The 16324-nt window shown below is 54.4% G+C and overlaps 1 protein-coding gene across 1 annotated transcript; it reads right to left on the bottom strand.

Moving 5' to 3' along the window:
- Positions 1-3295: 3295 nt before the first annotated feature.
- LOC143161499 (peroxynitrite isomerase THAP4-like) lies at positions 3296-10471 on the bottom strand. Its single transcript, XM_076340586.1, has 4 exons — positions 10362-10471; positions 9414-9523; positions 7944-8047; positions 3296-3628 (listed from the first exon to the last, which is right to left on the bottom strand). The coding sequence occupies exons 1-4, from the start codon at positions 10469-10471 to the stop codon at positions 3509-3511; spliced, it is 444 nt and encodes a 147-aa protein (XP_076196701.1). The 3' UTR covers positions 3296-3508.
- Positions 10472-16324: the final 5853 nt, after the last annotated feature.

Here is a 16324-nt window from a genome sequence, read left to right as displayed (position 1 = left end):
CACGTGCCCTGGTCTGCCAGGCAAAGGGAGTCCCTCCCGCATCTTCCCCCCACGCCCCAAAAGCATCGTTTGGGCCCGTTTCTCCAAGGAGTTCCCGTGAAGGATGCCTCCTTCCAAGGGGCCTTTCCTGAAGCGATGCCTCTTGCCCGGTGGAGACAGAGGCCAGCAGCAGCTGGGAGGGAGGGAGCATCTGTGGTGGAGGCACTGCAGCCACCAGCCCTTCCCTGGGCAGGGCCGGGAGCGCATCCCCGCAGGGGCGAGCAAACTGGCACGGAAGAAACCAGGCATGGCCCCTCTCAGCATCCCCGGTGCTTTTATTTCAGAGGGAGTCCGGGGCCCCGCTCAGAAGCGGAGCCAGGGGAGGCGGTTCGCGTGGTCCCCTGAGCCCGGCTCTTCCTCCCGGACCCTCCGCAGCCACGATGGATCTTCACTGGTCTCTGGCGGGTAGCGGAGCCGGCTGCGCCCGTCACTGTCCCACTGCCAGGACAGGCTCCGGACACGCTGGCGGGGCATGGGGGGGCTGCGCTCCCCACCCTCAGCGGAGAGTCTCTGGCGCTGGGGACCTCTGGGGCCCCGCTGCTGCTGCTGCCGCCGCCCCTGCCGCCACGGCCCCATGTAGGGACAGAAGCGGCCGCGGCGACGGCGGGCCACCCCAGCACGCTCATCCTCTACCTGCAGGCGGCGGATGGCCATGATGGGCCCCCGGCAGAGCGGGCAGGTGGCAGCGACGGCGGTGGCAGCCCAGCGCTGGATGCAGGCATGGCAGAACGCATGCCAGCACGGGTCCACGCCAGCGGGGCCTTCGAGGGGACCCAAGCAGATGGGGCAGGTGTCCCCCCACGGGGAGCTCCTGGCGGCTCCCGGCGCTGCCGGCTCATGCCTGGACGCCTCCAGTGCTGCTGCTGGGACTTGGTGTCCTCTCAGCTGCTGGTGGGTCTTGATGTCTTGTCTGCTGCTGGCAGGACTTGATGGGTGCCGCTGGCAGGACTCGGTGGCTCCTTGGCTGCTGGCAGGTCACAACGTCTGGCGTGCCGTTGGCAGGACTCGATGGCTCGGGTGCTGCCCACAGGACTCGACGTCTCGTGTGCCGCTGGCAGTACGTGGCACTGGCATATAGAGCTGCCCATCGCAAGTGACATCATGAGGTGACTGTGACTCTCTGGTGACATCACAAGGCTCTCGGGGGCACACCCGGGGGCACACCTGGGGGCACACCCAGCCTCAGAGACAGACCCTGTGATGCAAAGCCCATCTGGCAGTGTGCTTCACACCTCCGCGTTTCCTCAGGCCCCTTCCAAGTGGTCCCTGTTGCTGTTGGTTGTTGTGCCAGCATCACACACTCACAGTGTTGGGGTTGGCAGGGACCTCCGGAGGTCATCTGGTGCAAGGCCCTGCTGAAGGAGGGCCACCCTCAGCCGGACGGACCCTGGGCACCACTGAAAAGAGTGCCTTCAGATAGTTATATATATGGAGAAGATCCCCCGAGCCTTCTCTTCTCCAGGCTGAACAGTCCCAGCTCTCTCAGCCCCTCCTCACTGGAGAGACGTTCCAGCCCCTTCCCCATCTCAGTGGCCCTTCACTGGACTCTCTCCAGCCTGTCCTTGTCTCTCTTGTCCTGGGGAGCGCAGTACTGGACACAGCCCTCCAGGGGTGGCCTCACCAGTGCTGAGCAGAGGGGAAGGATCTCCTCCCTCGCCCTGCTGGCAACGCTCCTCCTCGTGCAGCCCAGGACACCGTTGGCCGCCTTTGCTGGCTCAGCTTCAACGTGGTGTCCACCAGGACCTTCTCTGCAGAGCTGCTTTCCAGACGGGCGCCCCCAGCGTGTCCTGGTGCCTGGGGCTGTTCCTCCCCAGGGGCAGGACTTTGCGTGTCCCTTGGTTGAACTTCAGGAGGTTCCCATCAGCTCATTTCTCCAGCCTGTCGAGGTCCCTCTGGGTGGCAGCGCGATCTCCTGGTGTCTCAGCCACTCCTCCCACTGTGGGATTGCCAGCAAACTTGCCGAGGGTGCACTGTGCCCCATCATCCGGATCACTAGTGAAGAGGAAGAGGATCAGACCCAGTACTGACCCTTGGGTTACACCGCAAATGATCGGCCTCCACCTAGGCTTCGTGCCACTGACCAACACCCTTTACTTAAAGACCTAGAGCATCAACTTTCAAAATCACTTCTTCACAGAGCAGAGACTATTTGCAAAGTTCTGCCTCCCCCAAGCCTTCTGCTGTCTCCAAAACCATGAGAAGTTTCCGTGCTATCGTTCATTGGCCCCAGTTAGCATTTTCATCTTCAAATACAGGACCTCTGGAATATAACGTAGGATCTGTTGAATTGTTTGCCGCCTCCTCCACTTTTCCTGAAAATACCGTTGCAGCACTACGTGCTGAAACCGCCTGTCTGAATCATTTTGCGCTCCCTGCAAACACACTGAGGACGCCGCCGCGAAGCTCAGAGAAGCTTGGGGAGCCACCAGAGCAGAGATTTCCAAAGCCGCAAAGGTTTTAAATCCCTTTGGCCGAGGTGGGTCTTGGGTCCCAAAGGAAGCTACAGGTGCAAACCAGAGCCATCGTGCCATCACGCAGTTTCTGCACAATGGTTGGCGTCAGAAAGCTTGTGAGAAAGAAATGTCACCGCCAAGGCCTTCCCTAGAGCCGCACACCCACCACAGAAAGCCTTTGGAGACAATCGATGGAGAAACGCAGCCACAACCGTCGCTCCTGCCTCTGCTGTAGACCAGAAGCAGTGCTAGACCTTTGCCTCCCTCACCGCGGAGGGACTCGATGACAGATTTCATGAAGGTCAAAGACTGCATCATGACTCCCGAGTCAGAAAAAAGAACTGCCGAGAGCGATCCCCACTGTTCGCAGTGTCTCTTGCTGCCCGTTGGCTCACAGTTGTCACCCAAACTCTTGTGGTACTCTGCACTGAAGCTAGGTGAGGTCTGGTCCTGACCTCCAGGACTGCCCCAAATGCTTTCAGGTCAGCTGGACGGCACCATCAGGATTGGGTCCTGCGACAGTTCTCTCCGTCCCACCGCAAGAGGTAGGTGCTCGCTCCAAATATCTAAGCTGAGTTTCATTAGGCGGGAGCTGGAGTTCTCGGGGTCTGTCCCTGCCGTGCAAATCCATTCCTGATCCTGCTGCTTCCGCGGCATTATTCAGGCTGCAGAGAAGGGTCCAGGAGGTTGGATCTGCAACCCAACGCCTGCTAAGAAACAGGCATCAAAAAGCCCCTCTCTAAACACTGCCAGAGCAGAGGGACGCGCTGACCACTCTGCAATCACGCCCAAAGACACAGCCATAAAAATAAAAGCTATTTATTTATTTTTTAATATACCATTACAGAAACATCTGAGTAACATTCTCACAACAGGACGGGCAGCTCCGCGGCCCTGGGGGCGAGCGCAGGCAGCCAGCTCCGGGGTCTGCCATGCCGTGCTCCCGAGCTGCCGTTGCTCTCGGTGCACGACGCCCCGCTCCTCACCCTCGGCGGGGAGACCCAGCCCTCCCGGTGTCAGGGCGTCACCTTTTTGTAGGTAATGTGGAGGTGTTGAGTCATGGGCTGCGTAGTGGTTGCCATCGAGACAGTTTGTTCGAGTTTCCCATCGGAATTGAGCCTGAATTTTCTGGTAATCTAAAAAGGAGGGGAAGAAAAGAAATAACAAAATCAAGCAAACAGCAACCACAGGCTAAATTCCTTACCCGCGCTTTCTACCTTCCCATGCCATCCTTCTGTTTGCTGTCAATGCACCGCAGATGGAAGGGTATGCTCACTACAGCCATGCGAGTAAACGAGGAGAAATTTTCTCTCCTAAAGAAGTCAGCCCTTTCCAAGCCCCAAGACCATTATCCACAGAGCAATGCAGTGTCCTGGCACTACTACTGACATCACCTCAGCACGGACAGGCCAACACCCCTCCACCAGAAGAGCGGCTCCTGGCTGGCGGCTCAGGGAGTTGCTCTGCGCTGGACGACATCCCCAAGGCAGCTCTCAAAACCACTCGGGCTCTCTGCAGGTCACCACACCGTGCCAGACTAAGGCCTTGCTCACGCTACATAGGGAGATGGGAGCCTGCCGAGCCTCGGCTTGCACCTGCAGCCAGGCAGGGGTTCAGCCCCGGGGCAGGAGGGAAGAGCACTGCCATCCTTCAAGAGGGTTCGACAGGCAACATCGTCCCCATCCCTCCTCCCGAGCAGGCTGCAAGTCTCTCTGTGCTGCACCAAACCTCAGGAGAGGCAATCAGGGGTTGCCCTGTGGAGCTGGACCACTTAGGTCCCGTGCAAGCAGACGCTTGAACCCAGGCTTCAGCGGCTTCCAAACCGGAGGAGGGAGTGGCTAAGCGTCCACAGTGTTCAGCCCAGGTTGTAGGTCTGCTCCTCGGTGTTGCCAAAAGAAAGGAGAAAAGTGGGACCATCCTTTTTGAACCTCAGCTCCTGTTCCGGAGTAACGCTCTGGCGGGCGTCACTCCAGCTGCCCGGCCCGGCAGAAGAAGGGCCACGTAACCGTGTGGATGACACCAGGGCACGGGCAGCCCCCCGAGTGGGCGCTGCTGTAAGGAGGCAGCTTGGCACAGACCCCGCGCACCCAGCACTTTGGCCCTTTGCGCGATTTCAGCACAGAAGTTGCTCCACATCATCCAGAAGAGCTGTTTATACTGCCTGGTGGCCACTTGCTGCTTCCCATGCCAAACACAACCCCAGGGGTGAACAGAAACAAAGTCCTGGGGACAGCAGGATAACCTGCAAGCACGATTAATGTGCAGTCACTTAAACCAGCCCCATTTAGAAATTCCTAAAATGCAGAGGCTTTTGCAAATGCATTCGTTTCCAGTGAAGGTCACTCAACGGCACGTCCACGAGCTAGCGCCAGTCTGCGTGCTCTGAGACAGCGTCCTCGCCGTTAACACATCTGTTCCTACGCCGCAGTGTGCCCTTAATGCCAATATCCAACACGTCCTCCTTCCGGGAGGTTATTGCCAGCTGAGAGCGAAGCTACGCAGGGCTGTGGGGGACGCACCGCTGTTCTGACGTTCACGGGGGCAGCAGCAGGAACAGGGTCATAAGCAAATGATGTTTTGACTGATATCTGCTGATCGGATGGGGCTTTCTTTGTAATGCATGACAGTGTTCCTCAAATACCCTAAGCAGGAAAAGGCAATTAAAAGGAATACGGCAGACGCTCATCTTTAACAAGAAATTATCTCACAACGTGTGACCTTAGCTCAAGGTTCCTGAACGGCCCATTTTCTTCTGAATGGACCACTGCAGGTCAGGCAACGAAGTCTGAATGCCAAGAGGAGGAAACGAAATGAACTGGGCAAAAAGAAGAGGGGGAGTTTCCCTTAAAAGCGAGCTTCAGCCAAAGGCTGGCTGATGGTACCGTGGGAGGGCAAGCTCTGTGTACACCTGAGACGCACAGGCAGCCTGCCACTTCCCACACAGGAGAAGAAACATGAAGCACTGGGAAAGGGCTGTGGGAAATTGCTGAATTCAAGGTAAGTGACATCCACGGCTCGCCCCTCCTCCACAAATCCAGTCATTTTATCACAGAAGACAACGAGGTCCACCAGGCACCATTTACCCATAGTAAAACCATACTGACTGTGCCTAATCACCTTCTCCTTCATATGTGCAGAAATCTCCAGGTGCTGAAGTGAGGCTGACCAGCTTGTAGGTCTCCAGGCTGACCTTCAGGCACTTTCTGAAGACGGGTGACCCACCTGCCACGGGTCTCCAGTCACCGGGAAATTCCGCTGATCTCCATCACCTTTCAAATATAACACAGCAGCCTTGCAGCCACATCAGCCAGTTCCCTCAGTAACCACATACTGCGAGGACAGTCTTGAAGTCTAAAAGTATTTTAAAACGTGCCTGTTCTCCAGACACTCACAGGGGAACATGAGCAGGGTGTTTGAAAACAAACCCGGTCTAAGAGTGCTCCTCCGCTCCCTGCAGAGCATCTCTTATCTATACACACAGAGTGGGAGCTGAGAGCCACTCGCTCCTCAGAGAGGTAAACAGAGTCTGCTTTATGCTGCAATTGTGCCTTACGTCCCACCAGCATCGCCTCTAGCAGGGACAGACCCCCAGGGACTGCTCCTCTCTGTCCATGCGGGGAGCTCCTCCCATCTCAGCAGGGCCACGCCAGTGAGTGCCTGCAACACAGCCCTGACCCAGGGAACAGGTCTTCCTGCCTGAATTATGGCCTGGCCAAGCCACAGCCATCCCAAATAACTTTTCAGCGGGAACACAACATTATGGTGAAGTTTTCTCAGAATGAGCAACTAAAGCAGCAGCACATGTGCCCGTCTCACAACACTTGTAGTCTCTTCATTTCCATGGGCAATTTACGCTGTTCTTGGTGAAGGTGAAAACGCGCTGGGAGTTGGTTACTTGCCATACCCTCCCATTCCACATCCTCCTTCACCAGCAAGGGCCTCCCAGATACTATGACCAGTACCTGGACCTGAACTGCCCTCAGGTGCCAGATGAGCATGGTCCTTCTGCTCGGAAAGTTCCCTCTTCCAGCCCTCAGCCAAAGCCAGCCTTGCAGCCATCAACCAGTAAGACATCCGCTCGCTTTCTGTTGCTTTCCCCCTCTCCTCCTGCCAGTATATCTGCTCACGTTTCAGGCAGTGACTCTGAGAGGGCAGTCCATTTTATTTAAATGTTTGTAATTAAGAGCTCCGCTGCCTTGGTGATATCCATAGTATTTAATGGCTTTATTTCCCCTGCTATAGAAAGGAGGCAATACAGCTGTTCCTGGGAAAGGAGAAACCCAACAACTTATAACATGCATCTGAAGGCAGGGGAGTTAGGACTGCCTTTCCGGAGTTAGAACATTGTTTGTGTAGGCACATACAGTTTTTGGCACATCGGTGAATTTAGGGAGCACTCTTATGACACTGGCTGCATCTGCATAAAGTTGTGCTCTCAGTTATCTATGGGTCGGTTTTATAGCGCATAAAAACTAGGTTGCAAAATTAAGCCTTAAAGTCCAGAAGAAGACAATACTGTATTTGCTGCAAAGTAGCGTCTTCTCTCCCGAGAGCCACACCTCACTTGTCACCCTTCAAAAATTGCACTCGGTCACTTGGTTCACATGTTATCAGAGAAAACAAAACAGATGCAAGAACATGCCAGTATCTACTCTTCCTGAGAGCTTGTTCAACCTCGCTGTCTTTCTCAGCTGCTAGTCAACCAAGACAACTTCATATGTGACAGCTAGGATTCCAGCGGTGACCTCAGTATGCCACACTAACTCCAGCAGTGCCATCTTACTCAGAGCTGGTTGTACCCCATCCAGCTGTGTCAACAACAAATCGCCGCTACACAAAAAAAAAAAACCCAACAGTCTAAAACCAAGAAGCAGTCAACCAAGACTGGAGCTGACAGCAAGTGCCAGCCCTGCCAAGCAGCCACAGATGGCAAGAGAGCCCACAGCAACTTGTGAATGCCCTGAAAAGCAAGCAAGCAAGATTTGCAAAGACAAGGTGGAGCTCCAGTGAAAGGCAGGCGTTCCTAAAATATCCTGATGAGGCCTAATACCGGCCATACCTTACGTGTGCACCCTCATACTGTAAGTAATCCAGAAGACCAGCATTAAGAAGTAAAGGTGCAATACCCTGCCGTGCAAGGGTATTTAGGCAAGACTTTCCTGTTCTCTTCCCTAAGTACCTGCTACTGGCCACTGCTGGAGACAGGATTCTGGGTTGGCTAGTCTGATTCAGCACATCAGTTCTTATCTTAACAATCCCTCTGAGTCTTGTAATGTACGAAATATCTTCTGAAGGCCGTTACAGAAAGGATAAGCCAGGATGCCATGCAATATTTCCAAGAACTCCTGATGGCAGTCTGTAATTAAAGCATGCTAATCAACCTATCCTCCCAACTAGACGCCTTCTGGGGCTAGCAATACTATGTGAATTGCTCACCCCATGTGCACTCACCTGCTCTACGTGGGGCTTCTTGGCAAAGGAGATCCTGGCTATGGAGTGAGAAGCTATAGACAGCTCTTGTCCATTCACCTCCCCTTCCTCCACCTCCACCAGACCTAGTGAGAAGCAAGGTCATATATATTATTAGGCTACAAAGGTTACTTAATGATGTCACAGTTATTAGGCTATGTAATAAACCACCACTCTCCCTGAAGAACGATTCTATTTGACCTAGCACATATCGACAACTGTAAATCCACGCAACCTCAGGCATGTAATGCTGCTGAGAAAAATCTAGCCAGACTGACTGACTTACCCGTGTGGGATGACTATCACATTGCAACTGGCAGTTTTCCCTTCAGCACCTGCTCTGGAGTTTTACATGCAAATTTAAGCATCAACTGGGTTTTAACACTCTTTCACTTACAATAATTTAGATGGGGTTCTCTCTCTCATTCAGTCCCTGTAAGGTGTGTAACAAGTGCCAAGGCACATCCAAACAGTGGGAGATTCTCCTAGTTTAGGAGCTAAGAAAGAAGACTGCACTGAGATTACTCTCCAAGATTGTTAAGGGAACAGCAGGAGAGAAGCTCCCCTGCTACAGTGCTGCAGAGGCTCTTGGTAGTGCCACAGCCCGGGCAGGGTCTCTAACAGGGAACCTGCTGTATCGGTCACACCAAACACTCCTGGACGGAGGGGCTGCAAAGCACCACAGCCCCACCTTGCCAGGGCCACAAGCTCTACCCTGCACTGCAGAATCAAATACAGCGAGCGTTGACATTGGTAACAGTTTAAGTGGGTTGTTAAATCCGACCCTCTTTAGAAGGAGCAGCTGGCCAAATATGACACTACCAATAGAAGGAGGACTCTAGACACAGGAGCTCATGAACCAAGGCATGCACCTCTCTACTGCTACCACAGGGTCAACTGTGGCCAATCCACAGGAGCAGCGGGAACTGAAGCATCTTATCTGTACACGTTCCCTCTGCCTCCCCACAAAAAAAAAAGACTAGGATGCTACAAAGGCATCAAGAATGTCGCTGGCCACTTATCACCTGCCATCGTTAAGGCTCAGACTGCAATTCTTGTTACAGAGGCAGGGGTTCTTTTGGTTTACAAAGCTACGTCTGCAAATACCAACATATCATTTGAGGAAAGGATACCCCTCGAGTCTCCTGCATGAGCGGTATTTCGACTTGCAGTCCTTTCCTGTCACAGAGAGCTAGAAAGCCACGCCGTCTGGGCAAAGCCACATGGCCAGTCCTAGAAACTCAGTGCTTTTGACACAAGCTCATTTATTAATTTGTTTTCACTGCGGGTTCAGCGCCAAAGAGCAGTGATGCTGCTCTTTGGCGCTGAACCCGCAGTGAAAATAAATTAAATGAAACTGTGAGAGGTGCAATAATTTTCTGGAAAAGTGATGAAATGGCACAGCAGGGTAAGGACCTCTTCTTTTCCCCAGCGTGGCTATCAGGTGTGTACCTGTGTTCTGGGCACTGATGAAGGCCACCTTATTAGTGTCAGGTTTGAGGCGGATGAATCCACATTCTCGGTGCATGGGCTTCCTAGTGTCCGGATGAAAGGCGTTGAACCTGAGGGGAAATCAGAATACAAAAGCTGCTGTTTGTTGCACTGAAAATACAGTGTTTGGCCTGGTATCGTCTCAGAGGAAACGGTATTTTATCTAACCACATGATTGCCTGCAGCATTATTTGAAGAGTAAAAGACTGACAACGCTTCACGGTTGGGAGATGTAAACGTGTAAAAATATAGTTACTTTACGGGCACAGCTTTTTCTCAGAGCTTCAGTTAGTTATTTAAGTTCAAGCTTCAGATTTTCCACAGCTCCAGGGTCTTTCTAAGAGCTAGCTCAGAAACCCCCTCAGGAAGTCAGACATTTCACAGATGCTGAAGCCATACTCTGTCTCAGATAGTTCCTTTTCTCAAATAAATATCTGAAATTACAGTATAATCTTTATTTAGCTTTTAAACCTGGCAAGTTGGGTTTTTTGTGTATTACATGCTGCAGGCAGTAACAGAGCAGACTTATTTCTCCCACCACCCCCTTCAAAAAGAAAAAAGTTCAGCTCAGATTCTTCTTTATTCTTCATGAGGTCTTAGAGTTGTATGTTTGGTCACCCATAATGTGGGTGCTTACATATATCATGCACATTCATATGTTGTGTTAGTGCTACAGCATTCCTGAGTCTACACAGGTAAGTGAATTAAACAGCAGCTTAAATACAATGGCAAGCTAGGTATCTATATAATGTAGTGGACTATCCTATTGGTGTTTCTTTATTCTAGACTAATCTCTTTCTTTTCATACTCTTTTTCATAGGATTTCCCATTCTGCATCCTTCTACAGGAAAGGAGACAGAGGCAACCTGGGAGCTGCTGCTGCTAAGTCTGCACCCAGAACTCCCTCACACGACAGCAGTTTCCACACGTGCCTCTGCTGTGCAACTGGGATGTGCCTGCTGGGAACGGCCAACACCAGTCGCCTCGGCCACCATGACCTGTCCTGGGACTGGAGACATGCTGTATCACCAGCTGCCACCCCAAAGGTAACAGGGCAAGTATGCAAGAAGAGCTTGACCAAGGGGCTTGTCCAGGCACTGGCACGTGGCAAGCTGGAATAGTTATTTATTAAAGAAGCACTGAGAGCTGAAAAGTCCAAAGCAAGAGTTTCCTATGTGAAGTAAAATATAATTAATCACGCAGAGTCGACATTTCCTAGAAGACCAGCAGCACAAGGTGCAGCACATGGCACCCCTACACATGGTACAAGAAATCTGTGGGCTTCAAGGAACTGGAGACGAGGACAGGGGAGCACAGCTAAGACATGCAGTTAGGGAGGAGTTTGGGTGCCTTGCAGCTGCTTCTGGCTCCCCAGTGTCCTCTGGGTACAAATACACAAATTACTCCTCTTGTTTGGCTTTGTCTCTATATAAAGGATGTCTCCTTTTAACCATGTCATTATAGGAGGAACCAGGAATGACTTCTATTGGTGGTGCAGGGCTGCATCCCTGCTGAGGCATGTGCTAGCATCACAGCCCCTGTGCTCTGCAGCCAGGAAGCCAGGTACCCTACACAATCGTGCCTCATGGTGGGATTATCTACAATCAAAGGAGGAACGAACTTAAATCAGGCTTCTTTCAGTGCTTGGAGTATTGAAGAGACATATGGACTGCCTTGTAACAGTCAAGTGGCACTGCTCCAGGAGCCAGGGAGGCACAGGGTCTCTGTCCTCCAAGCCTGCTGCCTATTTTCCTGACACTTCCCAGAGCTCAACAGCTCTGAGCTGTTTATCTCCTTGGCAAAAAAAAAAAAAAAAAAAAAAGGGACTCAAATCAGCAACTGTTCAAAAGTTGGAGAGGGAGATGTAGACAGAGCATGACTGTTGGAGCTTTGTTTCTTTTGGAAACTGGACTAAAAATGCCACATGCTGAGCTGGCAGCTCTATCACAATGAATGGCCATCGTGGTGCTGCCCTGGCGTGGCTGCTGCTGCTGCAGGTGCCGGAGGCTGTCCCGTGCCGGCTCGCTGCAGAGCGGGGAGGATGCCTCCCTCCTTGGGTGGGAAGGCATTCAAATGACCTGGCGAGGGAGGACACGTGCCCTGGTCTGCCAGGCAAAGGGGGTCCCTCCCGCATCTTCCCCCCACGCCCCAAAAGCATCGTTTGGGCCCGTTTCTCCAAGGAGTTCCCGTGAAGGATGCCTCCTTCCAAGGGGCCTTTCCTGAAGCGATGCCTCTTGCCCGGTGGAGACAGAGGCCAGCAGCAGCTGGGAGGGAGGGAGCATCTGTGGTGGAGGCACTGCAGCCACCAGCCCTTCCCTGGGCAGGGCCGGGAGCGCATCCCCGCAGGGGCGAGCAAACTGGCACGGAAGAAACCAGGCATGGCCCCTCTCAGCATCCCCGGTGCTTTTATTTCAGAGGGAGTCCGGGGCCCCGCTCAGAAGCGGAGCCAGGGGAGGCGGTTCGCGTGGTCCCCTGAGCCCGGCTCTTCCTCCCGGACCCTCCGCAGCCACGATGGATCTTCACTGGTCTCTGGCGGGTAGCGGAGCCGGCTGCGCCCGTCACTGTCCCACTGCCAGGACAGGCTCCGGACACGCTGGCGGGGCATGGGGGGGCTGCGCTCCCCACCCTCAGCGGAGAGTCTCTGGCGCTGGGGACCTCTGGGGCCCCGCTGCTGCTGCTGCCGCCGCCCCTGCCGCCACGGCCCCATGTAGGGACAGAAGCGGCCGCGGCGACGGCGGGCCACCCCAGCACGCTCATCCTCTACCTGCAGGCGGCGGATGGCCATGATGGGCCCCCGGCAGAGCGGGCAGGTGGCAGCGACGGCGGTGGCAGCCCAGCGCTGGATGCAGGCATGGCAGAACGCATGCCAGCACGGGTCCACGCCAGCGGGGCCTTCGAGGGGACCCAAGCAGATGGGGCAGGTGTCCCCCCACGGGGAGCTCCTGGCGGCTCCCGGCGCTGCCGGCTCATGCCTGGACGCCTCCAGTGCTGCTGCTGGGACTTGGTGTCCTCTCAGCTGCTGGTGGGTCTTGATGTCTTGTCTGCTGCTGGCAGGACTTGATGGGTGCCGCTGGCAGGACTCGGTGGCTCCTTGGCTGCTGGCAGGTCACAACGTCTGGCGTGCCGTTGGCAGGACTCGATGGCTCGGGTGCTGCCCACAGGACTCGACGTCTCGTGTGCCGCTGGCAGTACGTGGCACTGGCATATAGAGCTGCCCATCGCAAGTGACATCATGAGGTGACTGTGACTCTCTGGTGACATCACAAGGCTCTCGGGGGCACACCCGGGGGCACACCTGGGGGCACACCCAGCCTCAGAGACAGACCCTGTGATGCAAAGCCCATCTGGCAGCGTGCTTCACACCTCCGCGTTTCCTCAGGCCCCTTCCAAGTGGTCCCTGTTGCTGTTGGTTGTTGTGCTAGCATCACACACTCACAGTGTTGGGGTTGGCAGGGACCTCCGGAGGTCATCTGGTGCAAGGCCCTGCTGAAGGACCCTTCCTGGTTAACGGGGGAGGTCCCAGACAACTGGAGGCTTGCCAACGTGACACCCATCTACAAGAAGGGCCGGAAGGAGGATCCGGGGAACTACAGGCCTGTCAGCCTGACCTGGGTGCCGGGGAAGATTATGGAGCAGTTCATCTTGAGGGCGCTCACAAGGCATGAGCGGGACAACCAGGGAATCAGGCCCAGCCAGCACGGGTTCATGAGAGGCAGGTCCTGCTTGACCAACCTGATCTCCTTCTATAACCAGGTGACCCGCCTAGTGGATGAGGGAAAGGCTGTGGATGTGGTCTACCTGGACTTCAGTAGGGCCTTTGACGCTGTCTCCCACAGCATTCTCCTAGAGAAGCTGGTGGCTCACGGCTTAGACAGGTGTACTCTGCACTGGGTAAAAAACTGGCTGGACGGCTGGGCCCAGAGAGTTGTGGTGAATGGAGTTAGATCCAGTTGGCGGCCGGTCACGAGCAGTGTTCCCCAGGGCTGTTTTGGGGCTGGTCTTGTTCAATATCAATGATCTGGATGAGGGGATTGAGTGCACCCTCAGTAAGTTTGCAGACGACACCAAGTTGGGCAGGAGTGTTGATCTGCTCGAGGGTAGGAAGGCTCTGCAGAGGGACCTGGGCCGAGGCCAACTGTATGAGATTTAACAAAGCCAAGTGCCAGGTCCTGCACTTCGGCCACAACAACCCCATGCAGCACTACAGGCTTGGGGAAGAGTGGCTGGAAAGCTGCCTGTCGGAAAAGGACCTGGGGGTGCTGGTCGACAGCCGGCTGAACATGAGCCGGCAGTGTGCCCAGGCGGCCAAGAAGGCCAATGGCATCCTGGCCTGTATCAGAAATAGCGTGGCCAGCAGGAGTAGGGAAGTGATCGTGCCCCTGTACTCGGCACTGGTGAGGCCGCACCTCGAATACTGTGTTCAGTTTTGGGCCCCTCACTACAAGAAGGACATCGAGGTGCTGGAGCGTGTCCAGAGAAGGGCAACGAAGCTGGTGAAGGGTCTGGAGAACAAGTCCGGTGTGGAGCAGATGAGGGAACTGGGGTTGTTTAGCCTGGGGAAAAGGAGGCTGAGGGGAGACCTCATCGCTCTCTACAACTACCTGAAAGGAGGTTGTAGCGAGGTGGGTGTCGGTCTCTTTTCCCAAGTAACTAGCGATAGGACAAGAGGAAATGGCCTCAAATTGCGCCAGGGGAGGTTTAGATTGGACGTGAGGAAAAATTTCTTTACTGAAGGAGTGGTTAAACATTGGAACAGGCTGCCCAGGGAAGTGGTTGAGTCCCCATCCCTGGAAGTATTTAAAAGACGTGTAGATGTGGTGCTTAGGGACATGGTTTAGTAGGCATGGTGGTGTTGGATTGACGGTTGGACTTGATGATCTTAGAGGTCTTTTCCAACGTTAATGATTCTATGATTCTAAGGAGGGCCAGCCTCAGCCGGACGGACCCTGGGCACCACTGAAAAGAGCTAGGCTCCATCTTCTTTGCACCCTCCCTTCAGATAGTTATATATATGGAGAAGATCCCCCGAGCCTTCTCTTCTCCAGGCTGAACAGTCCCAGCTCTCTCAGCCCCTCCTCACTGGAGAGACGTTCCAGCCCCTTCCCCATCTCAGTGGCCCTTCACTGGACTCTCTCCAGCCTGTCCTTGTCTCTCTTGTCCTGGGGAGCGCAGTACTGGACACAGCCCTCCAGGGGTGGCCTCACCAGTGCTGAGCAGAGGGGAAGGATCTCCTCCCTCGCCCTGCTGGCAACGCTCCTCCTCGTGCAGCCCAGGACACCGTTGGCCGCCTTTGCTGGCTCAGCTTCAACGTGGTGTCCACCAGGACCTTCTCTGCAGAGCTGCTTTCCAGACGGGCGCCCCCAGCGTGTCCTGGTGCCTGGGGCTGTTCCTCCCCAGGGGCAGGACTTTGCGTGTCCCTTGGTTGAACTTCAGGAGGTTCCCATCAGCTCATTTCTCCAGCCTGTCGAGGTCCCTCTGGGTGGCAGCGCGATCTCCTGGTGTCTCAGCCACTCCTCCCACTGTGGGATTGCCAGCAAACTTGCCGAGGGTGCACTGTGCCCCATCATCCGGATCACTAGTGAAGAGGAAGAGGATCAGACCCAGTACTGACCCTTGGGTTACACCGCAAATGATCGGCCTCCACCTAGGCTTCGTGCCACTGACCAACACCCTTTACTTAAAGACCTAGAGCATCAACTTTCAAAATCACTTCTTCACAGAGCAGAGACTATTTGCAAAGTTCTGCCTCCCCCAAGCCTTCTGCTGTCTCCAAAACCATGAGAAGTTTCCGTGCTATCGTTCATTGGCCCCAGTTAGCATTTTCATCTTCAAATACAGGACCTCTGGAATATAACGTAGGATCTGTTGAATTGTTTGCCGCCTCCTCCACTTTTCCTGAAAATACCGTTGCAGCACTACGTGCTGAAACCGCCTGTCTGAATCATTTTGCGCTCCCTGCAAACACACTGAGGACGCCGCCGCGAAGCTCAGAGAAGCTTGGGGAGCCACCAGAGCAGAGATTTCCAAAGCCGCAAAGGTTTTAAATCCCTTTGGCCGAGGTGGGTCTTGGGTCCCAAAGGAAGCTACAGGTGCAAACCAGAGCCATCGTGCCATCACGCAGTTTCTGCACAATGGTTGGCGTCAGAAAGCTTGTGAGAAAGAAATGTCACCGCCAAGGCCTTCCCTAGAGCCGCACACCCACCACAGAAAGCCTTTGGAGACAATCGATGGAGAAACGCAGCCACAACCGTCGCTCCTGCCTCTGCTGTAGACCAGAAGCAGTGCTAGACCTTTGCCTCCCTCACCGCGGAGGGACTCGATGACAGATTTCATGAAGGTCAAAGACTGCATCATGACTCCCGAGTCAGAAAAAAGAACTGCCGAGAGCGATCCCCACTGTTCGCAGTGTCTCTTGCTGCCCGTTGGCTCACAGTTGTCACCCAAACTCTTGTGGTACTCTGCACTGAAGCTAGGTGAGGTCTGGTCCTGACCTCCAGGACTGCCCCAAATGCTTTCAGGTCAGCTGGACGGCACCATCAGGATTGGGTCCTGCGACAGTTCTCTCCGTCCCACCACAAGAGGTAGGTGCTCGCTCCAAATATCTAAGCTGAGTTTCATTAGGCGGGAGCTGGAGTTCTCGGGGTCTGTCCCTGCCGTGCAAATCCATTCCTGATCCTGCTGCTTCCGCGGCATTATTCAGGCTGCAGAGAAGGGTCCAGGAGGTTGGATCTGCAACCCAACGCCTGCTAAGAAACAGGCATCAAAAAGCCCCTCTCTAAACACTGCCAGAGCAGAGGGACGCGCTGACCACTCTGCAATCACGCCCAAAGACACAGCCATAAAAATAAAAGCTATTTATTTATTTATTAATA

This window comes from Aptenodytes patagonicus, chromosome 6 (assembly GCF_965638725.1).
Source record: "Aptenodytes patagonicus chromosome 6, bAptPat1.pri.cur, whole genome shotgun sequence".
NCBI lineage: Eukaryota > Metazoa > Chordata > Aves > Sphenisciformes > Spheniscidae > Aptenodytes > Aptenodytes patagonicus.
The sequence above is the reverse complement of the archived record's forward strand: the minus strand, read 5'-3'. Positions and strand labels throughout refer to the sequence as shown.